Raw genomic sequence first — 26,457 nt, 5'->3', positions numbered from 1 at the left:
GGCCCCAATTGCTGCCTATCGGGATAACTGATGTAACAGTCAAAACGAATTGAGACAATGTATTGGGTAAAGTCATGATTTTTCTGCACAGTACAAGCAGTATGAATGCTTTTTTAAGTTCCCAGCAGCTACTCTAAGCAGACAGGATGTAAAGTTCCTAAATCTTGCCAATTCACCCACAGTCTTAATGGCTTCAAAACAGAGACTGCCACTACTGGCAAATCACTGCTAATCAAAGCCAATCAACCTTTGCAGGCCAGACTTCGTTCTCACCAACCCTGATGCAGATACACCAGTAATACACTACTTGAAATGTAATTTATCAGTGCTGATATTTAAGTCATCATAAATAGCACCACGGTCTGACCCTGCAGTTCTGCAGTTCAACAGTTCTCAGGGCTGAGTGACTGGAGTAAGACAAACTGATGACAGCAGGTCTATTTTAAAAGGAGGGGAAAAACAAAAAGTCAAAATAAAGACATACATTATGCATTGCTCGCTTCCTAAAACTGATATGCAAATAGCACACACACATACATGTAACTGAATCACCAACCACCTGGAAATTTATAGTACATGCAATAATAGGACACAATCCTATCTGAATTGGTAAGAAAAAGAATCAAAATCACATGCAAATAGATTACTGTAAGCTGTTGCCAGCAAAATACCTGCAGCCACACTTCAAAATACACATCATGTCTTAGTTGTTTGTCGGATGCCCCAGCATGGAATCCAAGATATCTGTTCCTCTCAGTTGTTTAACTCTGTAAATTCCTCAGGTCTCCAGTATTCTCCTACTTAACCTTGAAGCTCTCTGCACGCTGGAGTTCAATTAGCTGAACATGCTCAGAACTGTTAGACTCAGGTAGTAAGGCTTACATCCAGCTAACACTGTGCTGCACTCCAAGTTTCAGCTGACAGCCACTCACAGTCCTGCTGCACCCTCTGCAGAAACCTTCAGAGCTGCAGGCCAGGCCACAACCCCATGCAGAAGCTGTCCTGCAGTCCAGAACACAACACAGCTCCATTCACAGTGCCCAAACTCAACTGGTACATCACTATCTCAGAGCAGGAGCACTCAAAGGCAGCCTGCTCATTAAGGTGAGGGAGATCTAATCCCACGCCTCCTGCACAAATGTCTCAGTCCTCAGTTATAGTGCTTTCCTGCGGGATGGACGTTCTTCAGCTTTTCCCTGGATACTGAAGACCCATGCAAAGAAAAGTCCCAAGAAGAAAAACAAGGAAGAAAAAGGCTATTGAGTTATTAGTTACTAGTTAAAGGCCTTAATTTATTATTCAAATTGTGACAGAAGTGACGTTCTGGTTCAAAGAGGGCACTTCAGAACAGAGAAAAAGCAGCTCCAGGAATGCCATCTCAGATCTTTATGTGTGTGCCTAAAGCACCAGGTCAGACTGCTGCTTGTTTTCATCTGTTCTCCTTTGGCCCTGTTACTTTTAGGTGTCTAACTGAATAGCAACCCTGAGTTTGCAGAGTTCTCAAAGCAGCTCGTAGCATGTCACTTCCCTTGGCACACAGGGTCAGCTCCAGGTGAGAAGCTGGACCCAGGGTCTCTCTGTGCGCCAATTACTATACCAAAGACCGATTTCCAGCCTCCCTTCATCAACTGTTCACTCCTATGAGATGGCTAAGCAAATTGGTCCTGAGCAGCATGAGGAGAAGTGCCACATTTCTAGTTTCCTATGCACTGAGCAAAAGGACAGATGTCTCAATTCAGTGACAGCTCAGTGGATCACTTTGTGAGAAGCAGGAAGCACAGCACATCAGTGAGGTGAGTGGATCCCTCCGTGCACCTATTTCACCAATGCCTGTATAAAGATGAAATAAGAACGGTTTCATCATACACATTGCTGCAGCTGTCTCCTTCTAGGATAGGCTCCTAAAATCCTAGCAAGGCATTGTGCAGCTTATGTGGAATGAGTCTCCCATAAAGGCAGGCTACAAAAGGTGAGGAATGCAACCCAGGGATGGCTGTGTCCAGAAAACAAACCACCTCTTTCTCCTGCCTGTCAGCCCAGGTGGCCAGCGGCTCCGTCTTACAGCAGACAAGATTATTTTCCTAGAAAGAAGGTCTCTATGTCGCAAACAAGGAAATCATACCCCATCAACAGCCTCCAATAACAGCAGGGCTGATAAGCGTATTCTGGGAAACCAGAACTGTTCAAAACAGGCAATAACAGATGACTGCAAAACAAACAGTGCATTATGAACATTATCAGCTACAACACCATAATTACAGGTTCCTCCACATTTGGCTCTCATTCAGTCCTGCAGCTTCCCAAGCCTTGGTGTCCTGGCTCAGGGTTCCCTCTGAAGGCTGAAAACTCTGGGACTTTAAAAGGTTTCTTTCTCCTTTACCTGCAGTTTTGGTTCTGCATCTTTAAACCACTAACCTCTGTATCCTAATCTATTTGCATTGGTCTTCGTGAAACCACGATTTTCAATTTTGACAGCCAGATTCTTGTCCCTCTATTCTGTTGTTGTTTTTTTTCCTTTTAGTCTGATGAATATCTGAGGTCTCAGGACAGAAAAACAGGTGCACTTGTAAGCACTGTTGCGAACTATGCTCCCTTTGTATTTTAAATTGGTACCTAACAAAGAATAAATTGAAGACAGCAGAGCGAGAACGGGTCATGCTAACTAAGTCACATATAAAGTACATCACTACTGATGCAAAAAAAATGCATTTCTTTCCTCCGAGTTGTGTGCAGCAAAATTAGAAGCCACCTCCTGGTCAGGATATTTTACAGCTATTTACTGAAAAAAATAAAACACACCACTTTCTTGTAGAAAATCCATCCCTGTGCCAAAAATATAATACTGAAATGCCATTTCAAGTGAAACTCCCGGGATTAACAAAGCGAAAATAGTAATACTTGCATTTAGAGCATGCCATGACTTTCATTCAAGCACCTGAAAGCACTTTCCTCATATTAGCCTGCCCTAGCCCTTCCAGGAGAGGATCAGCTCCACATTCCTTTAGCGTCCACATCTCCTGCTTGGGTCTGTAAAGGATACAGGATTAAACCAGAAGTATTACCTGAAAGGTGCTTACAGTGAGAGCGGGGAAGGTCTCACTGGTGACAGGTGACAAGACGAGGAGAAATGGCCTCAAGTTGCACCAAGGCAAGTTTAGGTTGGACGTGAGGAAACACTTCTTTCCAGAAAAGGTGGTTAAGCACTGGAATAGGATCCCCAAGGAGGTGGTTGAGTCACCGTCCCTGGATGTGTTTAAGAGCCATTTGGATGTGGTGCTCAGAGATATGGTTTAGCAGAGGGCTGTTAGAGTTAGGGTATTATGGTTAGGCTGTGGTTGGACTTGATGATCTTTGAGGTCCTTTCCAGCCTGAGTAATTCTACGATTCTATGATTACTCTGTAATTATTATCATAGCTCTTATGTGATAGGAGTAAATTCATCCCCACAGAGGTTGACTGCCTTTCCTAAAATTGCCCATTTCTATTAGTGGCAGAGAGTAAATGTGGTGTTTTCTTGTAAGGGTACTGTATTACTGACACATGCAGTATGAAACAGAACTTGGGACACATACATTTAATAAGGTGCATCATTAGCCAGAAACAATCAGAAATCTAGAAATCTTTACACTGAATCTTCTGTCCTGTAGCACACTTTACTATGAGGTTTTCACTCCCTCTGCTCCACTCCCTGCAGAAGGACAGGGAAGAGACACCACTCCTGGATGGGGCAGCCTGGCAGTACCTTGTCCCATAGGTAGGGCTCAGACTGGCCAGTCCTGAAAAACAGATGAACCTTATCCAAAGCATTCAAAGAATCAGATGCTGTGGTGTCATTACCACATCTGACATTCACTGGATCTGTACTGGACCTCTATACGTAATTAAGATACAAAGTGGAGAAAATACTACTGATACGCACGCTGTTTTCAAACACTTTTCAGGCATATATTCAGGTTTGGCTTGGGTACAAAACCCCCGCTGGTCCCAGACCTCTCCATTCTATCCTGTATGTAAAGAACACACATCTCTTCAGCTTCTTACTCCTACGCATCACTGCCCACCAATTAGATGTATGTATGCTAGAGGTACTGTGCATTCTGCATACTCATGCCTGAGTTCACAGAAGCAGGTAAAAATAAAAAACAGCACTTGTTGGTTAAAGATACAATGTAAAAGCGTGCTTCCCCTCCTCACCCAACCTGCTCAGAGCATGCCGTGCTGAGGAAGGATGGCCTTGAGCTGCAGGCAGAGGCAGCACGCCAGGAAATCTGACTGCTATTCCTGGCTCTTCTACAGATTTCCTTGGGCAATGCAATTAACCTTGTGGAGTACATTTTCAATGGAGGTGAGGCCCAGCTCCTCTTTCTGCATTCATGGCATTTTCAGCAGTAAAAATGGAATTGCAGGAGCAAGAACTAGCTGATACGCTTTCTCTGTCCGGTAGCTGCATGTATGATTGTTGACAACCCTGCCAGCAACAAAACTGAGATTTCAGGCACCGCAGGTGCAAAACTGCCAGTACCAATCTCAGTGCTGTTTCCTCCTATGTAAAATGGGCAATGAGGGTTATGAAAATCAAAATAAATAGCCAAAAAGAAAACTAATTTTTAAAGCTTTTGAACACCTGTTATCTCAGATTATAAAAAGAAAAGAACTCTGAATTTCCGTTTATTGTTTACTACAGATGCTGTATCTTTCACTTTCATCATTTTTACCCATTAAAACTTCCTCTTCGGGTCTGAAGTAGAACAAAAGATTTTCCTTTAAGAATTCTGAAGTGACAGTCGAAATCAAAGCGTATTTTAGCTAAACTGGAGATGTTGTAACATCTCTTCACAGAAGCGGAAGCAGATTAGAGAATTAGTGCAATATCCTTCTGTGAATATAAAGGTAGTTTAGAAAAAGAAAGATCACGGTCACATTTTCCGTATTGATCTCCAGGATGACCTGCAACTGAAACAGATGGTGCCACATCTGCTTATACCTGCAGGGAGATCCCAAGGAAGGACAAGAGCAGCGTCCCATCCTTGCTGATGAGCTTACAGAGAAATGAAGACATACACTTCTCTCAACACAGGTAAAGTAGAACAAATTCTTAGTGTATTTTGATGCATTCGGTACAATCATGGATGATGCTTTATCCTTCCTCAAAATGTTAAATAGGGAAATTAAAAAAGAAAAAAAGTAAAAATTGGCCCCCAAACCATTTCAAATCTCATCATTAATTATAAGATAAAAGTTTAACAATTCCTGGAGTCACTTTTCTCAAAAATTTTACATTTTGAGACATGATTTCATTTACAGATCATCTGAGCTGGAAAGCAAATACATAAGTATAAAGCTTTTAAGACATATAGTTCAATGTTTTTACCTACTCCTTACGTGTAGGAATCTGGAAGGAGAGGTTAATACTCTAGCCTTCATAATTAGAAAAGCCCTTTCCAGGTCTTTAGACAAGCAAAACGATGAGCTCTCTCAGATGACACTGTTGTCTGCAGAGATATAAAATATGCTCATGGCACAAGATATTTTATTTATTGCCATACTTACATTTTGCCTCAATCATGGTTTGCTAGAAATGGACCATGAAATAATTAACTCAAACAGAAACAGATTATCATAAAAACAGAAGCTCCGGCCTGGCTTAAGCACACGTTGGAGAGCATCCTGCTGCCAAAGGGTGGGATTTCCCTCACATAGCTTTAGCTGTCTAGAAGTCTGAATCATGCCTTATTTTCTCACCTAGGCTGTCTTTCCCAATGACAAAAGATTGCCATCTCCAGATGAGAACTCACCACACCCAGAAGAAAGCACTGTGATCTCAGAGCAGCTTTCTCTCTCCACTCAGTGAAGAAGCCTGTGTGCCTTTGAGCACCTATTAGGCTGTGACTTCACATGAGGTAAAAATTACTGCACAGAGAGAGAAATGAGCAAAATTGGTTAAAAAGCACAATTATCATGGCACTAACAGACAGAAACCTCCACTTAGATAATGGTTTACAAAGACTCGTGGCAGGCAAGAAATAGCCTCAAGACTCAGTTTTCTGGTATTCCTGTTAGATTATAAAGGATCTGAGACAGGGGGTTCGCTTGATAAGTATTTCTTGATTTCAACCTCAATTTCCAGCAGTGTGCAGGTGAAGGAGGAGTAGGAGTAGGCCCCTGCCTGGACACAGGCCTTCTGAAACTGCTGGAACAGAAACATCCCCCACGTTCCGTGCTCATGACTTGATACGTCAGCCATGTCAAAACGGCAGTGGGAAGTAATCGGAGGAAACACTTCTCAGAAAGAAAGAATTCTGTAATGATTTTTTAAACGTGGTTTGGCATCACTTAAGCTGCCTTGCAGTATGGAGTGCAATTCTGCCCTCATTAGAAAGGGGAAAACCTGAGTTTCAGAAATACTCTAACGGCTCACTAACCCTGATTGGATCCATTGAAATTCCTGTTTAAGGAAATTAAGGTCATTTCTGATTATCTGTTATTTTCTAGCAATCAGAAAAGTGCTATCTAGAGCGTCTAGCAGAAAACAAGATTCTTGAAAGACAGAGAGGTTTTTAGAACAAGTCACAGTTCCTATTGGGCATCAGTAACCGGGTGGGCATACGGGTGCTTCACACATACTGTCTATGGAAATCATCTGGTTCTGTCCTCCCATGATGATTGTGCTGCTTCCAAAACCACATCTTCCCATTCTTTTAAACAATTTCATGACATGGTGACAGCCACCTCTTCTTCCCACCAAAGTCCCACCAGAAGCTCTGGGCTATTGCCTGTTTTTTTAAGCATTCTGCCATGCCACAGTCAACTTGTGGTCCAGGGTAAACAAAGTGGAGATGAAATCATACAATGCCAAAAACATATCTAAAGACAACAAAAACAGTGGAAACAAAAACTGAACATCCCTTAAAACATCAGCTTCAGAAATGGCTTTCAGCTTTCTCCATTAAACCTATACCAGAGAGCACTACCACTGTATGAAATTTCCAGGGGTTTCAGAGCAAATAACAGTGTAATTCATCATTCAGTCTACTGCTCTACTCTTATCCCAGTACTTTCAGTCAGCTTCTAGATATACAAAAACAAAACAAAACAAAACAAAACAGAATAAAATAAAATAAAATAAAATAAAACAAAATAAAATAAATAAAATAAAACAAAATAAAATGGCACCTTTGATTTCAAGCTCTTTACGCAGGCAAAAAACTGTTTGCTGATTCCCCAAGAAGCAGCATCAAGCCCCAGGGGAGAATGGCTGATGAAATCAAGGCAAACATTTTGATGATTTCTGGGCATGCCTGTGAATTTGACTTTATACCTGTGGCATATAATTCTGCTAATAAAAGCCACATTGCTTCACCTGCCTTTTCCAAGCAGCACAGACTACATCCCCACTAGCAAGCAAGCAGAAGAAAATAGGCTGATGCTGAGGACCAAACTCCATGCAATGTACCTTTCAAGTTTTTTTTTGCTTTGCTTTGCTTTGCTCTAGCCTATGAGTTGAGTGCTTCCTAGGCTGCATTAGATGCACCAGTGGAGCATGTCTTCCAATTTTGTTTCATTCAAAATGAATCCATCCCATGAGCTCAGAGGCTGCTCTGCAATGCAAACAATAACTAGGGACAATTAGGAGATCCGATTCCAAAGCACACTCCCATTTGGAGCTAAGATGCTAATGCAGATGCAGCCAAAGAGCTTAGAATGTGTTCCTGCACTAAAACCTCTAAAATTACAGAGTACCAAGGTCATGAAGAGTTTTACCTCTCTCCCAATTAATAGGTCTCACAGCTTTCAATGCATTTCACACATGTGCAGCAACTTACAGTGAAGATGAGTTCTCCAGCAGCAGACACTGTGTTTCTGATTCCACATATTTTCATTTCCCACCTGTGTGATCTGTCAGGATTTTTATTCAATTAGCCTTCCACATTTGGAAAGCTTTCCTGTGTATCCGAGTGTTTTATTTTCAGAAAACTTTGTCACTTTTTGCTGTCTGTTCTTCTTATAAAGGTCCTCCTTCCTCGATAGCTTTGCCAAGCCCACATTATTGCTCTGAAAAGATTACTGGATGTATCACATGCTTGTGATAACCCGGGTTCCCTGCCCTCCTCACTAGGACCCTCTCTTCCAGGTTTTTTATTAGACAAGAAGATTTATTTCTTTTCCAAAAAATGCTATATAAATAAAGAAATATGTTGCCAGTCACAAACATTAAATACTAATTTGAACCGGCAGAAAGACCAGCTACCGGAATTCTGCAGTGGTCTGTTAGCTCATATGTCTCCGTGTGTGCATACTGAAGGAAACAGAAGAAATAATACTTTACAATTTGATGAACAACATATGACACTGAACCTCCAGACTTGCAAAAAAAAAAGGGTCACAATCTTAGGAAAATACCTGTAAGGCAGAAGTCTGTCCTCTCCAGGGGAAAGAAAATCTCCAGACTCCTTACTTTAATTGGTACAGAACTGTTATCATCAAGGCTTGATATGTAAGTAAAATGGGATTAAGCAAGAAAATAACCACTGAGGACTTAACTGAAGTTTGGGTGATAGAAAGCTGCATCTTCTGAATACATGAAAACGCGAAGGATGATACCATGCCAGCTACTTATAGGCAGACTCCCTCTTTGATTTCACTTACACATTTTACTTACAGTAGGCACTATAATGGCTTGTATTAATTTAACTGCATTTATTTCTGGAGCAAAATACAGTGTCACCCTCCATGTCACCATACGCGGAGGAGGAACTCGTGAAGCTAATTTAAACTGGAAAGAGAGAAGAAAGAGGAAAAAGGCATGCTTGGTTCTCACAGCCTACAGAATTACCTCAATGCAAGCTAGAGAGATGAGCATTCTCTCTGAAAATCACAAGAAATCACACCATCGGAAGATGCAAGTAAACAAAGTGTGCTTCCTACAGACATAACAGGAGAGTAATACTAAGTCTTAAAATATGCCTTACTTTCAAAAACAAAAGAAATGAAATTGTAGTAAGCATGGGTCCCATAATAAAGCAATGCATATGCATACTAAATAGCCAACAATTCCCTTTTCTGTAAATCAGATTCTTCAATCCAATTCAGCCCATATTGAATCTAATGTTCCATTGATACCACCTACGCTGTCTTCCCCATGAAGACACAAAAGTAAAAGGGAAACATTCTAGCCTAAAAAAGCCACAATTGTTCAGCTCCTTCCACTGAAAACTCACTTCATTTCTGACTACGAGCACTTAGAGAAAATCTCTGAGCATTTCATATCACATTTTCCAGTTTCATAAAGCTATTCAGCCACCCCTGTTCAACCACCACGCATCCCTCAATCAGTGGAGATGGCTTGCCTGTTATAAATTACTCGCATAAAACAGCTATTTCTGCTGCTTCCCATGGCACTGCACCCAAGGTGAGGATCAAGCCAGCAACACTCAGCATCCACATGTGCGAGCACAGAACCGAATGGGGGGAAGCAGGCGGTAACTAATCTACCTTCTGCTGTGCCTGCCATAAGCTGCCTTTGGGAACATCACCAGCACAGGTAGGTTTGGGAAGGTCACCCTGTTTCCTAGTGCCAAGGAGATGCTTGTACCTGAAATCTGCCTCATCCAAAAAACTCCAGGCATAAGCAACACATACAGTATGTATGAGTGTATTCTCTACAGAATTACTGAAATGTTCTAGGGAACTTCATCACTGGACAAAGCTACAAAACTAGGTCTTAATGTGACTGCTAAAGCCCCTTCCTGTGTAGCTGCTGATGCTCTGAAGAACATCAGCAGTAGTTTTAAGGACCTTCTGATGCTCTCTGAGCCTTCAGAAGCACACACGTTGACAGCAGTGTTAACAGCCTTGCAAAAGAACTGAACCAAAAGGGAAAAATGGCAGGATGGCAAAACTGAGCTGGGCAAGGATTTGAAAAAGAAGTCTGGAGAAAAAGGTTGACCAGAAAAAGGGAAAGACAACTGGAGAAGCATGCAAGATGGACAGTTGGCACATACAGGCATCAGTAAGAAATAAGGTGTCAGGTATATGAAACCCAGATCTTTCCATGGCCATAGAATCAAAACACATTTGTATGATGGCCACATCTAGAGAGTAAATGGCCAGGAAAAGAGCGAGTTTCAAACAAAACACACTATCGTGACTACAGTTACATGAAGACCAGAACAACCTAATTCTAAAAGCAAGCATCCTGCTGTTCATTTATGCTCTTTCTCACTGAAATCAAGGAAAATATACCATAATTCCAGAGAATGTTGCACATTATATGTTGCCTTGTACAAACTACATCTGAATGTTATCGCATCTCTCAATCACCTTCAGATGTCTGATAGTGCCCCTTTAACCTTTGTTACTCAATTACTGAGCAAGTTATCTTTTTGCTACTCTTTTTTGAAGGAAGAATTGTGCCTCTTTCCATGCTGATAAGAGACATAAATATTCACTCCCAGCAAACACTGAATAGTAAAGTGTCTTGAGCAAACGACCAGAGTCTAAAGGTAGGGAGCTGTGGTTAACTTTTCAGCTCTCTTAACCCTTTAGTCAACCCACCAGAACAAACAGACACAGAAGATGGACGCTCTTTTTCACAAACGAAGCAGAAATAATTGTTTCCTTAGAGAATGGACTTGTAACATGTTTTATAACACAGAAAATAAATCAAATGAAAATAAATCAAATGATTGGATGTGGAATATTTACCCATTTTCTGGGCCGCCCTCGGGGTCGCTTTTCACCAGTGGCTTCTGCTTTCTGTAAAGGAAAAAAGAAACACAACGTATTTTATACTTCAGCATTATTTAACAACCATGGTAACAAGGAACTCCTTTCCTGCAACACTACCCATAAGTACTTCTCTAGTGTCGCACCAAGCTTCCTCCCCAGCCCACAGGGAAAGGAGGTGCCTGTGATGTTTTTTCTGCCACTTCCAAGCCCACAAGGCCAGGGGACACTTCACTGCACCCTGCTTTGGTCTGTGCTGTGGACAGGGGCACAAGGCAGGGTTGGGACCTGCTGAACTACAACAATATCATATCTAACCTTGCATGGGTTGCAGCCATCAGCCATCACCTCATGGTACTACGTTTGATATGCAGCCTGTTTCAAGCCTGAACAAAGCATTGTATAGCAGCTACAACTCCTCCTTTCAGGCTCCTGATGTTCATTGCACATAATGGATTTGGACAGACTGTCACCACAAAGTGTGTTCATTCACACAGAAGGTAACTCCTCTACTCCATATGAGTTTTTCTAGGTAGATGTGCACCTCAAGCTCTAAGCAAACCTTCCGGTGCTCCAGAACATGCATCTTACCCAAGGTTTACGGAAACAGCATGAAAGGTGCCCTAGAAGTGACAGCGACACTGATATGAGCCCAGCAGTTGGTTCTGTAGCTCACCTTAGGGGAAAATCTGAGTTCTTCTACAGACTCTTCCATGAGTTTTCTCTAGATAGGCTCAGCCCATCCACACACGCTCAGGTAAACAGCCCTGTCCCACTGAGGGTGAGAGAGAGATCTTGCCACTGTGAGAGTAGGACTTCTGCTGCCTCAGACACTGCTAAGCAGAAACATATCTAACATACATTCTACACACGTTCTTCCATGTTTCCACGAACTGTTTAGTTTCCAGTTCACTGTAGGTGTGTTTGATTTGCCCCTAGAAATCAGCTGTCTCATTAAGCAGATCACTTGCTGGTCAATCTCTGTAACATACACTGCCACCTAACACTGGGCACGGCGGATCCCTCTGCCAGAGAACCTGAGCCAAAGGAGCTGTGGAGGAATCCCTGCACAAACAGCACTACAAGGTAAATGCAATTACTGTAAAAGAAATACCTCACCAAGAAAAAAAAAAAAAAAAGCTGTGAAAAATAAAATTCACACTCCTAAAGGGCAAAATTATCACTCAGACTTGTTAAAAGAGTAAACTTGTCCTTTAATCGTTTATATCAGCATTACATGTAAGGCGAAACCCTCTTATGAGAATACTTGTTAAAGTGCATTTGCTACGTACTGTAGCTGTCTATTTCAGAGCTTTGGGTCCTTTCGAAGTGTTCCATATTGTCATACTTGATTACCTGAAGGATGCAAGAAAGGTTCAAAAACCTATGAAAAAAATCGAACTTTTTGAAAACTAAAGCTGCTTTTGTCTCCCACTTAATGCTACTATAGGCAAGGTGGGAGCTGCAAGCTTTACTGCAGGGCCAGGAGGGCTGAGCCATCTCCCCAGAAAGGCCACAGCCAGGTGCCAGGGGCTGAGACCACTCCGGGAACCCTCACACCGACAGGCGCCAGGCTCCTGCTGCATGTGAGCTGTGCCTCCTGTTAGAGGAAAAACATTTCCAGAGCCCTTATCAAAACTAAATCTTCCCCAGAGGTGAGCTGAGCAAACAGCGAGGAATGCCAGTTACTATGTTTTGGTATAGATTGACTCTGTAAGTAAATAGGAGGGTTTCCACAGGCTAAACTGCAGTAAGTGAGCGACCGGAACCTGCGGAGAGGATGTGTTTATCTCCATTCCGAGGGCAGAGGAAGACAAAACACTCCTGGAACTACCACGAAGGAGTAGAGGCAGTCCAGTGGTGATAAAAAGGCGTGAAGTTTAGGAAAATATTCCCCTTCTTTCCATCTGGATTTTTTTTTTAAGGTCGCGTTTCACAAACATAGTCCGTATTTTCTCCAGCAGCACAAGACTGCCTTTTAATTTAGGGGCTTGAAGAAAGGTTTTATTGTAGATCAGACAAATAATTCAATGTTTCTCTGTATAATTTTCAAGTAATTAATAAGAGCGGGAACACGTAAGTGCTAAAGCTTTGCTTTTTCTATTCCACAGGTATTTACATAATCTAAACCATGTCGGTCCATCGGCTCTCTGCTTTAATTGAAGTGTTGCCTCTGAAGCTGGGAACAAATCCCGGGAGAGCCCAAAGCCACCCAGAGATCACAGGGGTCCGTATCTGGGCAGCACGGCGCACTTCTCAGCCACCCCACCCGCAGCAGCCCGTAATTGCTCACGCAGAAAGGAAGCTGCTGCCCTAATCCTCTAAAGCACTCTCTGAAATTGAGATGTGTTTGGTCAGGATTTCCTCAGCACTTGGCGCTGTGCTAGGAGGCATCTTCTTGTTCTGTGCAGCTAAAGCGCAGAATCACCGAACTCAGAGGAGGGCTGGGTGCATAATCAAACCAAGCTTATGATAATGATTATGAAAAATTTCTTATAGCCAATCGTATCAACATCTCATTTTTACATTGCCGTATTTTAGAACTAGAATTGGATTTACGTGCTCTTTAGTGCATGACATATAGGGGAATGCTATTTTTGTCCTGGATGAGAACGATGGCCATGACAGACACCACCACATCATCAACGTGTCTTCAGACAGGTTTCCAGTCCAGCCAAGCCCCGCACCACAAGGCCAGCCCAACCCAAATGGCAGCCACCAGCCCCACGGTACCCAGCCGCCTCGCATCACTGCATTTCCATGCTACACCAATGGCCATGCCCAAACAGCTGGTGCGGTGCTGCTGCAGGTAATTAACAAGATAAGACAAGTATAAATAATTGAGTGGCTATGAAGTGCTCTTTGGGCATCTATCTATTGTCAAGGAAGATGGCAAATGCAACAGAATCCAAATTTGGGGAACTCTAGCCACACTGCAAAATGATCTGCTGGAGACCTCAGCTGAAAAGTGTCGGAGCCACAGTCAGGTGAACCAACGGTGAGGTCTCAGCGCAAGGATGGCTGCCATCAAACCATGTCAAAAGAGCTTGCACAGGGAACTTACAGAAAAGTTCTTTTTGCTCTTTGTTTTTGTTTCTTAGAAGAAATGGCAGGCATTGGCTAGGTACAATACTACTGCACTTGCTGTGTCTGTTTTACCTGTTTCAATTCCAAACAGGAGTCATCTCCTGCTTCACCCACCTTGCTCACAGCGTTTATGGTCTGATTTTTTTTAGGTACAGTAACTATACTGCGATCCCTTGATAAACCCGAACATGTTTCCTCTTTCAGCCTGCTATGATTGGTACTGGTAGGAATGAACGAAGCATGGGAAAAGCCAAATAGATTCTCATGAACGAATTCAGGGCAGAGTCCTGGTCACACGCACCATTTTTTATTATTATTTTTTTATTTTTTACCTTTGGACTGCTTAACTCAGGGACGTGGTTTTCCACATACCAAACTCAGGCCACGTAATGAGAGATGGGACTGACCATCGTCACACGCGGAGTCACAGGTTCTGGTTTTCAGAGAATGACATTTCAAGAGCTGGTGTCATCGGTGACGTTTACTACATCAATAACTGCAACGTTACTCAAGATGCTTGCACTGAAGGCAAATTTTAGAAGAGTTTTTATTTATGGATATTCCTGGGATACCCTCCTGACATTTTCTTTTCAGGCAAACACACAGACGTTAGCACTCTTTTTCCTTGTTTTGACCCCGTAATTGTTTTTCTTCCTTCCCAACAAGAGAGCATTTATGCCTGTACAGTATTTTTGTGAAGCCCAACCGTGGGAGCCAAACAAAGAAAAGCCCCTGAATGCCACAGGGAAATGCGACGGGCTGGGAACACAACTCAGCCTAACAAATAGAACTCAACCACACAGCACCCAGAAACTGAGAAGAAACACCCTTACTACCACCCCTTCTGCAAAACCCAAGTTGTTCTTTAGAAAAAATAGAAACCCTCTTTTTTTTTTTTTTTTTTTTTTTGCTAATTTTTTACCAATATTTTAAATCAGTAACAGAATGACACGTTTAAAGGCACAGACTTGAGTAACAGCTGCTGGGTTGTGGGGACTCAAGCACAGGGTGACCAGAGGCTGTTGGTGGCTCTCTCCTCCTGCGTTAATGTGTTGTGTTCGTTCTGTTCACAGAAACTGAAGTGAGAAATGGTTCTTCTAGAAAATGCTGCTTACCTTTTGTGCCCGTTTTATAACAAGTGAAGTATGTGTGATAGGCAAACGTGGTTTTTCTAACCGTGTATGGCCTAAAATTAGAGCAATTGCCGCATTATTAGCTATCCAATTGGTCTAGCAACATTCTGTACGCATTGTCAAGTTACACGTTGCTAATTTCCTAACAAGCACAGTTTGTTTTCAGATGCCCCAAGGCCAGTTTACTAAGACCAAACGCAAGCTCTGAAAACTAAAGGAAAAAAAGTAATTAAAAAATCCTACGAAACGAGATATTTAAATCCACAACACAATCACGATTCCAGGGCAAACTGTCGGCCAACCACATTTACTTTGTGAAGCATAATAAAACAAAGGCCCAGCACTCGAGTATTTTTAACCGACTGCCGGTTTGTGCAATGTATTTTTAATTGTGATGTGTAATGGTTTGCAAGAGAACACCCCATCAATTAATCACGAGAGCGTTCTCACGTCTACTCGGTGGGTGCGTTCATCTCGCATGCTGTGAACACTACAGCACAACTCAATGCACCCACTCTGAGGAGCAAAGCACACCACTCTTTAGAAACTCTGTCAACTTCCAAGTGCGTGGATAGGACCCATGTTCACATGCACGGGGGGCTGAGCGGCGTGAGCTCACTCTGAGAGCTGAGACAGGGAATAGAAAGCCTTAAATGCAAGTCTGACGTCTTTGTGTGTGTAAATACGTCTGTCACAACACGCAGCACACAGCTCTCAGAGGTGATAACCCCACCACCAAGCGGGGCTTTCTTACAGCGCCAAAGCCTCTCCATTCATACCACTGGTAGAAAAACTATCAACATTAATATCAGCTAGAGAGGTCGGTTCAGATGGCTGCTGAGAAGCCGAATCATTTCAGAGAGGGTTAATTATCTGTTTGGGAAAAGAGCTACAATATTTAGTGGAAATGTGATCTCAGATGCTTTTTTTCTAAGAAGGCTTTATGAGCCTTTTGTGTTTTAGGAGAGTTATCAAACATTTACATATTTTAATCTATAAACCTGGAAACAAATAAAACCAGTAATTACGTACCCCTGGAGGATTTTTTCTTTTTTTTTTAATGATAAAAAGACATGTGGACTTCGGTGAATTTTTTATACTATCAAAACCTGAAAAAGGTTTGCTTTAATTAGGGAGGTAACCTGATGCGTTCTGAAAATCAAAATGTTACAGTGAAATTGCTCAGATCATAAATTAGATTAAAAAAAAACAACCGTGCGCACCAGAATCATCTGGCAAGCTCTTGAACTGATATGCCCACAGATGGAAGAGAGATTTCACGTTATTTTCCATCCATACCAATTTTCAAATCACTCATATAAATGAAATAACATTAATACTTCTCGCAGAAATTTCTGTCTTCTGAAAACACGTTTCTATGAATTACTTCAAACCTAATCTCATTACAAATATTTCTCCTAGGAAAGCCAACACTCTGAAGAGTAATATTTAAAATACTAAAGCTCACACTTGGACTTGCTGGGCTAATAAAAAACTGCTCTTTCCCTTTTCAAGAGCGACATTTTAACTTTTATAAAGTGAATCTGAAGAACATTTTTATTATACAAAGGAAAAAAAAAAAACCCAACTTTTGAAGCTCAGTAGGTCGCAGAGTGGCCTGGTACATTTTAAATGCTTAACCTGTAAAGCATTTTTACTAATTCATGACCTTCTTGACAGAATACGCTGCTCTTTGCAGCTCTGAAAGTTAAAAAGAACCAACAACAAACAAACAAACAAAAAAAAAACCCCACCAAAAAAAACCCCACCTATTTCAAATTTAAGGAGAGATGGAAAACATCCCTCAAATAAATGCTGAGAACGCTTCGAGCAGAACAGACGTGAAATCCCCATCACCCCCCAATAATTGAATACTTATCAGCAGTTGCTCTAGGAATTTATAACACTGAAAGCTATCAAACTAAATAAGGTCAGCACCACAGGCACAATGAAAAATGAACCATGAGATGAAGCTACAAATACCTTCTGGACGGATTTTGTCACAGATCTGCTTAAAGACACTGACAGCCTTCAGCATCGCAGCTCCCTACCAGATTTTGTAAGCTTTTGTTTCCAGTTTAGTACCTGCGAATTGGCGCTAACTGCTGTGCGACCATCACCATAAACACAACTCAGCATTTATTTCCAAGCCTCCGCACAACTATTTGCCCTCACTAAAAGAACTCCAATAGCAAAGGTATGAGCTGCCTTGATAGCAGTTTTCTGACACTGAGCTTTCCCAAACTCAGATATAACGAAGGCACGCTGAATTTGCTGTCGAAGCCCATGCAGTAAGTGGGACGAGCCCAGGGAGGCTGTACCAGAGCTGGGTGCAGGCAGAGCCACAGGACGCACGGCTGCTCCCATCCCCAGGCACAGGCAGGGGCTCAGAAGACAAACAGCACTTCAAGTGAAAGCCACTTTGAAGCTGATTACTACACGAGATAGCGAGGGCTTTTACTGTAATTCTCATGGTTTACTTTACCAGCACATTTTAAAGCTGTAAATTTCAATACATGCGCTTATTTCCATCAACACTTAATTGGATTTTCTTCTAATTAACCAGCGTTTGACAAAACGCTGAGCTTTAATGCACACATTTGGTATGTATAGCAAAGCCTGTAAGTGGGCAAGAAATATATCTTCTTCCAAAAATCTACATTGAGATACAGCATCCTGAACACTGATTTCACTGCTTGATGCAGAGATCTCAAAAAATGCATCAGATGCATGGTGGCATTTCACTATTCAAGAAGCAAGCTGCCCTTCTGAGTTCTGTGCCCCGGGTCCTGCAGCCTGCTGTTTCTAAACTTAAAATGCAAACTACACGCTGTATGTACATACACTATATGGAGCCTTTCACAGAGGCTCCAGCCCCACCGCTCACAGCCTATATGGCCACGTCCTTTGCTACCACTTGATTAAAAAAAAAAGAAAGAAAGAAAGAAAAAAAAAAAAAGCATTAGGAATTTTCTCTTTCATGCTCTCACCTTCTGAGCTGCTTTAGAGGGACTCTTGTTTTTGCTTCCCTTGGGTCTTCCTCTTGGTCTTTTAGGAGATGGTTCACCAGTTGGTTCCTAAACACAGGAAAACACGCTGTTGTGGCAAGCAGCTACAGCACCCGAGATCTGAAGGACAGACTACAACCGAGCAGTTACTGAAAGCATAGGAGTTAACAGCCTAAAGAAACGCAACAACGTTTCAAGGACCACACGAAAAGCTCAACAACTCGAGGTAAAGAGAAAAATACCATCCGCACATTGAAGGAGTTCAACTTTCCTTGCAATTGCTCAGAAAGCCCTGAGAAGCTCCAGTGCTCTCCCCAGCACGCTACGGCAGAAAGCAGTTTTTAAAGAAGATGGCAATGGCTTCCCTCGTGCAGGAATGAGTATTGAGAAGTTAATAGAGTTATCCATTTAATTTTAATCGCGTTTCATTATAACCAGATACAATTAGCACATGCACTTACACTTTCGACAAAAACCAACAAAGCTAACTACTGGCAAACCAGAAAGAAGGGTTTGAGATTAAATTCTCTCCCAGGGACACGAATACTCTGGGGGGATTTTTTGTGTGCCGTTCTGCATTACGGTCACACCTATTCCAACCAGAATTGATTCGCAGCAAAATGCAAACGCAAAAGTTCCCTCCAGTGGAGCTTTACGGGAGATGAAGGATCTGAAATAAACAAACAAAAAAGTCTAAAACGCCGAGACGGGAGCAATGACTGCTTTGGCAGTTTTAGCCACCTCCTGTGTCTGACAGTGCCCAACCAGTGCTGAGCAATGGGGGTAAGTTATGCGGGTTCGGGCTCACAAATCCTCCCGAACTCTCCCACTTTCCAATACTTCGCGTTTCACTCGGACCGCAGGATGGGGCACAACCGATGAAATGCCCTTTGTTAACTTAAAGAGGTCCAAAGCCCGCAGCTCTCCGACATCCGAGGGCTCAGGGGAGGCTGCAGAGGGGTCCCCTCCCCGCGGGGCCTCGGCGGGAGCCCCCGCGGCACCGCACCGCTGCGAGGGGACGCCGAGCGCTTTCCCTTACGTGCATTCAAATGCTAAAATAAATGAAAGAAAAGAAAGGAGAATGAAAAAGAAAAAAATAAAAAATTAAAAAAAAAAGAAGAAGAAAAAGAAGAAAAGCGAAAGAAAGGAGGGAGGAAAAAAAAAAAAAAAAAAGGAGGAGTGGGAGAATTGAAAAGAAAAATAAATAAATAAAAGAAGGCCCAGAACGGCGCTGATGGGGGCAGCGGGCCGGAGCTGCTCAGCGCGGCACCGGGCAAAGCGGGAACCCGAGAGGCTCCGGGGATACGGCTCCCAGAAAGCGAAGCCCTCAGCCCCGGCAGCACAGCACCGAGGGGCCCGGCCCGCGGCTCCCACAGCCCCCGGAGCCGCTGATGCTGAATGAATGGGGCGATCGCCGAGAGCCCGCTTAGCGGGCGGCAGCTCCGCGCTCGCAGCCGCGACCTGCGAGGGGCTGCGGACGCGCCGCACCGGGCCGCGGCCACCCGGGCGCTGCGACAATGGCACTCGGGGGAGGCGGGAGCGGACGGGCGGGGGCTGGGAGTGAGGTGAGGAGCGCGCGGCCACCCCGGCGCGGGTCGGTCCCTGCGGGCCCGGGGCGGGCGGCGGGGGCGAAGGTGGTGCGGTGCGGTGCGGGGCAGTGCGGTGCGGGGCAGCCCCCCCCGGCTGCCCCCACCTCCGTGAGAGGAACGGGGGCACCGCTCTGCAGGGGGAGGAGGTGGGGAAGGGGGGGAAGCGTTAGGAAAAAAAAAAAAAAAAAGAAAGAAAGAAAAAAAAGAAAGAAAAAAGGCAGCCGTACGCGACCCTCCAGACCCTCTCCTCTCCCTCAGCGCCGGGCTCCGGGGGCAGGCAGGGGCCGGGTCGCTCGGGCTCCGGCCCCGGTGGGACCGCCACGCTCAGGCGCGCACGAACGAGAACCTGCCGGGCTCACAGAGGAGCGCGCCCGGCGAGCCCCCGCTCCCCGCTTTCGCAATTTCAAACTGAGCTCCAAGTGCCCCCGCGGGCGCTGGTTGGTCGGAGCCGCGTTCCCCACTGACACGGCGCGGCCCCGGCGAGCGGCCGCCACAATAGCGGAGCCCCGCGCGCAGCCCTCAGCCCCCGTCCGCGGCACCCGCGGCGCCGCGCGGTACTGACTTGGGGCTGCTTCCTGGGTCTGCCTCGTCCTCGCTTCTGCGGCTCGGCGGCGGCAGGTTGCTCCGGGGCGGCGGTGGAAGACTGGCCGGGTCCCTCGCCTTGGGCGCTCATGGCGAGCCGAGAGCTCAGCCCTCCGCCCGGCTCTGCGCGGCACCTCGCGACGGGGGGAAGCACACGGAGCGCTCGCGCCGCTTTCGCTGCGCGCTGCCACCGCCGCACCGGACGTCCTGGTGCTGCCAAAAAGGAGAGGAGAGGGGAGGAGGAGGAGGAGGAGGTGATGGTGGTGGCGGCGGCGGCGGTGGTGCTGGAAGAGGAGGGGAATGGAGCTCTCCGACAATTTAGGAAAGGGTTAGGAACGTGGAGCGGTCCCAGAGCGGGAGGGTTAAAAAAAATAAAATTAGGAAAAAAAAATTAGAAAAAAAATTTAAAAAAAAAAAAAAAAGACAGAGTGATCGCAGCGCTGGGAGAGGGGAACGCTCCGAGCAGAGAGGGGAGAGCCCCGCAGAGGGCAAGCGGCGGCCGTGCGCTCAGAGGGGCCGCGCCGAGCGGGGGTCGCACAGCGCGGGGCCGGGCCGGGAGCGCGCCCGGGGCGGACGGGGGGCGCGGGAGCAGCGGCGGCAGCGGGCGGAGGGAGCGCTCATTTAAAAATTAATAATAACGCGATTTGGGAGATCGGGGAGGAAAAAGGGGGGTCGGGGGAGGAGAGGCGGTCCTGGGTTCGTGTCTGTGATGTGAGCTGCTGGGACTGGAAATATTATTATGCGAGTCCTGCCCACGGAGTGAACGGGGATGAGGGCTTTAAAAAAAAAAAAAAAGGAAAAGAAAAAGAAAAAGAAAAAAGGAAGAAAAGAAAACCACCTTTACTCGTGGGTGGAAAAAGCGGGAGGGGGCTGTGCAAAAAAAAAAAAAAAAAAAAAAAAAAAAAAAGGACGGGGTGGTGGTGGGCGAGAAGGAGGCAGCGCGCAAAGCGAGGAGCCCCGCGCAGAGCTGGCGGCGGGCCAGGCACAACATGCGGAGCGCGGCGGCCGCGCCGCCTCACGTATCCGCCCCGGCCCGGCCCCGCCGCCGCGGCAGGTTTAAAGGGCCAGGCCGGGTCCCGCGCCCGGACCGCTGCACGTGGGCGCGCCGCCGCCGCGCGGAACAAAGGCAGCGGGGCCGGGGCCGCCCCTGGGCCGGGCCCGCCGGGCGCCACCCGCGCCCCGCCCGCGGCCCGCGGGGGGACCTGCTCGGGCGGCGCCGCGCTCTGCCCCGCGCCGCGGTGTGCCTGGGCCCGCGCCGCCGGGCGGTGCTGGCGGGACGGCGGCGGCAGCGGGGCTGCCGGCGGGAGGCGATCTCCGGCCTCCGGCTGTCGAGTTCTGCGGCTGAGCTGCCCCCGGAGCTCCTGCTTCGGGGTGGGCAAATGGAGAGAGCCTTCGGGAGGGAGCGGGGAGGGCTGCGCTCTCCTGTATAACGCTATTGAGGGCCGAGATGGTGCTGCAGCGCTCCTTGAGCTGGCTGCCTAGGTGCACCAAAGTGTCTCCATGCATTACAGGTTCTTACGTCTGTAGATTGTCTATAGATAGATAAAAGTAGTGTAACCGGGCAAAAAGTGACTCCAGTCGAACGTGTGCAGGGCTGTGCTGGGAGACAGCTGACTTATTTTCTGTGCAATAGGAAAAGTACGCTGCAGACAGATGGGCTAAAGAAAGAGTAACCCTAGAGCACTTCTTAAGGCCGCAGATATTCCCAAAGTGTGCTTAATCCAATCACAGGCCCTCCGGAGCCCGGCTCCCCCCATCCCCAAAAGCAGCCCTTGCCGGCAGATGGACACGCTCCACCTGTTGGGTCTCGAAGCTCTGGGGAAAGCCCTACTGGCCCAGCTATGCACTGCGGAACGCCGGTTCCCAGCACACCACGGGGGAATCTGGAGGGCTTCGCACCCATCCTGGCCATCAGAAGTTTCAGCTGCTGTATTAGACCAAGAATCCAAATGGAGATTGTAAAGTCCATAGTTTAAAGCATAGCAGCACATAATTTTTATAGCATCCATTAATCTCTTTGAAGAGCATTCATGTCTGTGGAAGACAGTGGCACACGCAATTACCGAAACCTGAAGCTCCGAGGCTGCTGTCTGACAGATTAATCCCACATGGGCCATTAGTGGTTCTGTCAGCCTTTCCTTGAGCTGTTCCAGTAACAGTGCCACAACCCAAAGGGTTATCCATGCAGCCATAAGCAACCACCTTCAGGCGGGAGCAGTGTTCCTGTACTCACTGTCTGAAGGCTGTTTGGACATGGCGGGTCCCAGTACATAAAGTACACCCAGGTCCTGCTGAGCGCTGCCTACAAACTCACCCTCATAGCAGGGATCAACAGTGGGGTTGGGATGGCTACAGGTCTGATAGCCACTTGAAGCTGCCATCGTTCCATCCCCACCCAGAAGCCCTTATCTCACAAACCAGGTCAAGCTCCCAAGGGCAACCCTGGCAGTGCTGCCTTGTCTGCAGCAATCCAATGACATCTGCACCCCAACTGCCTGACACAGGGAAGCACTGAAGCACCAGCACCCAGTGAGCCAGGCTCCCAGAGCAGATGGGAGCCAGCACAGTGCCTCCATTTGAGATTCCTTCCCCTAGGAGATTGGTGACTGTTCCCTCTGCTGCTCCTCCCTTCCCCACTGCTCGATACGGAGTGAACAGTGGCAAATAGAACTGTGTAACCATTGAGAGAGTACAGCAGTCACTGCACCCTACTGTCCACAGCTTTGGGCTGAGATTTGGGCTTTGGTTTGTCAGCTGGAGTGTTAATTGTGAGTGCTTCGATTATGTGCTCAGGCACCGGGTTAGGCCGCAAGACCTGCCTGCCTGAGGGAGGCCTGCCTTCTCTGCCTGGCTCCGCTGGGGCACATAGACTACTCCAAAGGGACAGGGATGAGGCAAGTTTAAGGCCTTGCTCAGAGGGAACAGCAACTGCTTGGCTTTGGAGGAGTTCTCTGGGCAGAGGTGGGAGAGCAGCCAGGTAGAAGCACTGGTCTCTGCTACAGGACAAGGGGAGTGAGCACAAGAGCTATGGGGCAGCGATCAGACAGGCCTGCTGCGCTGCCAGGCTCCGTCTTGCTCCTGCTCACCCAGTGCAGAACAACGGCTGCTTCAGTCAGCAGATGGCTGGGATAATGCTTTAGGGAAGCATGACTGCGACTGACAACCAAGACCCAGAAAAGAACGTTAAGGCTCACTCTCAGGCCTTGTCTGCACAAGGGAATTTTCCTCCCTCCTCCAAATTCCCACAATTTCTAATATGAATGCAGCTGCACAATTGTTAGGGACGCTGGGAGCCGTAATATATGAGTTTTCATCCCGTCAGCCATTTGCAGCACTGTGTCAATTAACCCTCCTCAGAGCAGGGTTAACTGATCCAGTGCCACAAGCGGCTGCTGGAGCCGAGAGCTGTCTATGCTGGGCTCCCATTGCTGTGAGCCCTGGTGCAGCTGCAGGGGAAGCAGCCCATGTGGTGTTATTTTGGTAATAATTCCCCAACCCCGAAACAACCTAAGAATGCAATATGGCCACGCTGTGGGCCAAGACTTGCTGTGGCTGCACTGCAGGAGCTGTGCACCTAGGCTGCTGCCCCTCAAAAGGAGATCTGTCCTACAGTCCAAGGAAGGGCACTTTCTGAATTTCTGTATGAAATCCCCAGCGGATGTCACCCCAGCAGACTGGCAGTGTCTTTTCACTGATCCACACGCTCATTCATTCAGAACTGTGTTGTCAGTCATAGACACTTGGTCATTGGTTTTTGTTTCTCGTTTCTGAGTGCAAATCTAGCTCTTTGCTAGACTGCTCTTCACTGACAGCTTTGTTTTTATTGCTAACAAGACTGTATTTACGCAGCAGCAGGCAGACTCAAGTTGTCCTGTGATGAAGTTCTCTCCCAAATAAGTAGAGGTGGCAAAATCAGCCCCACTAGTGTCCACACACTTTTGGAAGCCGCACACTGCTGATACGGGTGTCACCGCAAGTCCAACCACTCTCTGTCCTTGTCCACCACTGACTAAAACAGGGAAATGCTGCTCTGCATTTGTTAAACTTTGAACAACCATTTATATGACCACTACCTGCCGTCAGGGTTTTTTCACGAGTGCAATTTGGATGTGTTAAAATGTTGAAGCTCAGGCTCAGCAAAAACCTCACTGAAAAGCTCTAGCTCACTACAGCCCTTGATTAATGATGGCCAGGTTTCATTTCATGCTCGGCATTTTATGCAAATAGAGAACATAGCTCTGTGCAGACTGCACATGCCTATAAATATCTGTGGAGGCTGAACGCACCTGCCCAGGAACAGCCTGAGGAGATGCCCAGCCCAGGGTGCTGGGGTGTGGGGCAAACTCTGGTTTGGCAACAGCCCGGATATAACTAGGAATTTTGAGAAAGGGGAAAGGAGCCAGCTCATTCTCCCCTCACCTCTGATATTTCTACTGGCTGTTTCCTCTGCTTGGGGGTCCATCTGGACAAGGTGAGGGAGCTGCCTGCAGAGCAGGTGCCACAGCAGTCCCTGGGAGGAAGGAGTGACGTCCCTGCTACCCTTCAGCTCAAACCAAGCTGTGGAGATGCATGGCAAAGTTCTCAGGTCACAGTTGTCACACAATGAACCTGCCTCTTGGTGAGCATATATTTGCTTAAATGGTTTGCATTAATCCCTAGAAAGGCTCTTATTAAAAAAAATGGTTAAAAACTCCCATCCTAAATCCCGGTGGAAGTGGATTTCTACTCTCCTTTAGACCTTTTCCCCTTCAATATTAGGCTCAGTATCTTGCATATGTTTTTATATGAAACCCTGCGATTAAAAGTACTTAAGACTGGCTCATTTTTCTCTGCAATGAGTTCAGTTATTTCCTTTTTATACCTTCCAGAATTTACTATACCATATCTAAATATTGGCTGCAGTCCACATGTTTTAGATCATGCTCTATAATGGTCCTGTTGTTACAGAATCCTTTGTGTGTGTGAGAGAGAGAGGGAGAACATGCATATGTGTTGGAAGGGAGGCAGGGTGCATATAATTGTTTGGAAGGAGAAATCAGGGTATATTAATTCCATAAGTGATTTCTGAACTGATAACATAAAAGTGATAAAAATAGTGAGCAGTGAAATTACGGACCTCCAGTGCCTTACCTAGCACGTGTGCTAAATAATACTTCTGATCCCAATATGTTACTCTACTGTATATATTCTACCAATAAAATGACTCATTCATCTTTCATTGCTATATAATTTTAAAGATCAGATTTATTGCTGTTACATTTCCTCGTTTTTACATAGGTTCTAAATGTAGATCCTTCGATCTGAGCCATACAATGTGTTAGTCAACCGTAAGCTACCCGAGGATGGATCAGGGCAGCAGCTGAAAGTCCTCCTTCATCACACAAAAACCTCATTGCCTGCTGAAGACCACAGAGAGAATGTACACACGTAGAGTAAGTTGGAGATATTTGGGAAAAGCAGGATTGGATTGGATGTTTCATTTGGGAAATCACAAGCTTCAACTAAAAATAAGTCGTCATGCCTGGGGCTGTGGAGCCATGAGCATGTGGCCAGTTGGCTCCCAACTTTCTTGACTTCTTGTGTGGGAGCCCTAAGGTGATCTGAAGGTGATGTGGATTCTGAGCACTTTTCCACGGGGAGAAGTCCTCAGGCAGCTAGAACATGCAAGATGCAAAAGCCCTGCGCTGATGGTTCCACCCATCTCCCACCCTGCAGGGCCCTGTGCTGGGGGTCAGGCCGTGCAGAGGCCTCCGTGGACGTCACTCTGTGCAGGAATGAGTTTCACCCACAGAAAGCATACCGACTTTCTATCATTTTTTTTTTCCCCACAAGCTAAGATAAATTTTTGCTTTGGTCCATTAACAATACTTGTATTTTTAATCAGAATTATTTTGAATGATATTTTCTTTGGAAATAACAGTAATACAGTTTATGTGAAATACAAACAAATGAGGGAACGATTTTTACCTAAATGTATGAATAGCATTTTGCAATTTGTCATTGTGATATATTTATCTTTTGAACTTTAAGTGAGCTCAGCTGAAAAAAATGCTTCTCTTCAGCACATGACTGGAAAATATATTACACCAGAGAAGTATATTGCTGTTTCAGTTCAGAAATTAGTGGCTAAATATAATTTTCCACTATACTTACTTTCACAAAGTATGTAGTAAACTATTTACATTACAGTAAATTTTTAGTACGTATTCCAAAAGGTGTTAAAATCAGCGTTCTCACCCAAATTAATGGATATTTTGTGAATGCACATGAAGAGTGAATAGATCTTTAAGATCTATTAGAAAAGACTCGTAAGATGTTCTGTTGTCTGCTGAA

At 45.6% G+C, this 26,457-nt stretch overlaps 1 protein-coding gene across 4 annotated transcripts in view; it reads right to left on the bottom strand.

Annotated features, from left to right (window-relative positions):
* The window catches only part of HMGA2 (high mobility group AT-hook 2), a 108,547-nt gene extending 87,548 nt beyond the window's left edge, over nucleotides 1-20,999 (bottom strand). The window contains exons 1-3 of one of the 4 annotated variants that reach the window (NR_173700.1): nucleotides 19,770-19,956; nucleotides 17,936-18,022; nucleotides 10,705-10,755 (exon numbers count right to left, since the gene is read on the bottom strand). Coding sequence is in view for 3 of the 4 variants with exons in the window: in XM_015277956.4 (XP_015133442.2) it covers nucleotides 10,705-10,755; nucleotides 17,936-18,022; nucleotides 20,105-20,215 (249 nt within the window). In the remaining variant the exon portion in view is untranslated. Of the gene's footprint in view, nucleotides 1-10,704; nucleotides 10,756-17,935; nucleotides 18,023-18,195; nucleotides 19,480-19,769; nucleotides 19,957-20,104 lie in introns of those variants that run through there. The other 3 variants (XM_015277956.4, NM_205001.2, XM_046909319.1) reach the window with 3 other exon arrangements.
* Between the last annotated feature and the right edge of the window lie 5,458 nt (nucleotides 21,000-26,457).

This window comes from Gallus gallus, chromosome 1, assembly GCF_016699485.2.
Source record: "Gallus gallus isolate bGalGal1 chromosome 1, bGalGal1.mat.broiler.GRCg7b, whole genome shotgun sequence".
In the NCBI taxonomy this organism is placed as follows: Eukaryota; Metazoa; Chordata; class Aves; order Galliformes; family Phasianidae; genus Gallus; species Gallus gallus.
The sequence above is the reverse complement of the archived record's forward strand: the minus strand, read 5'-3'. Positions and strand labels throughout refer to the sequence as shown.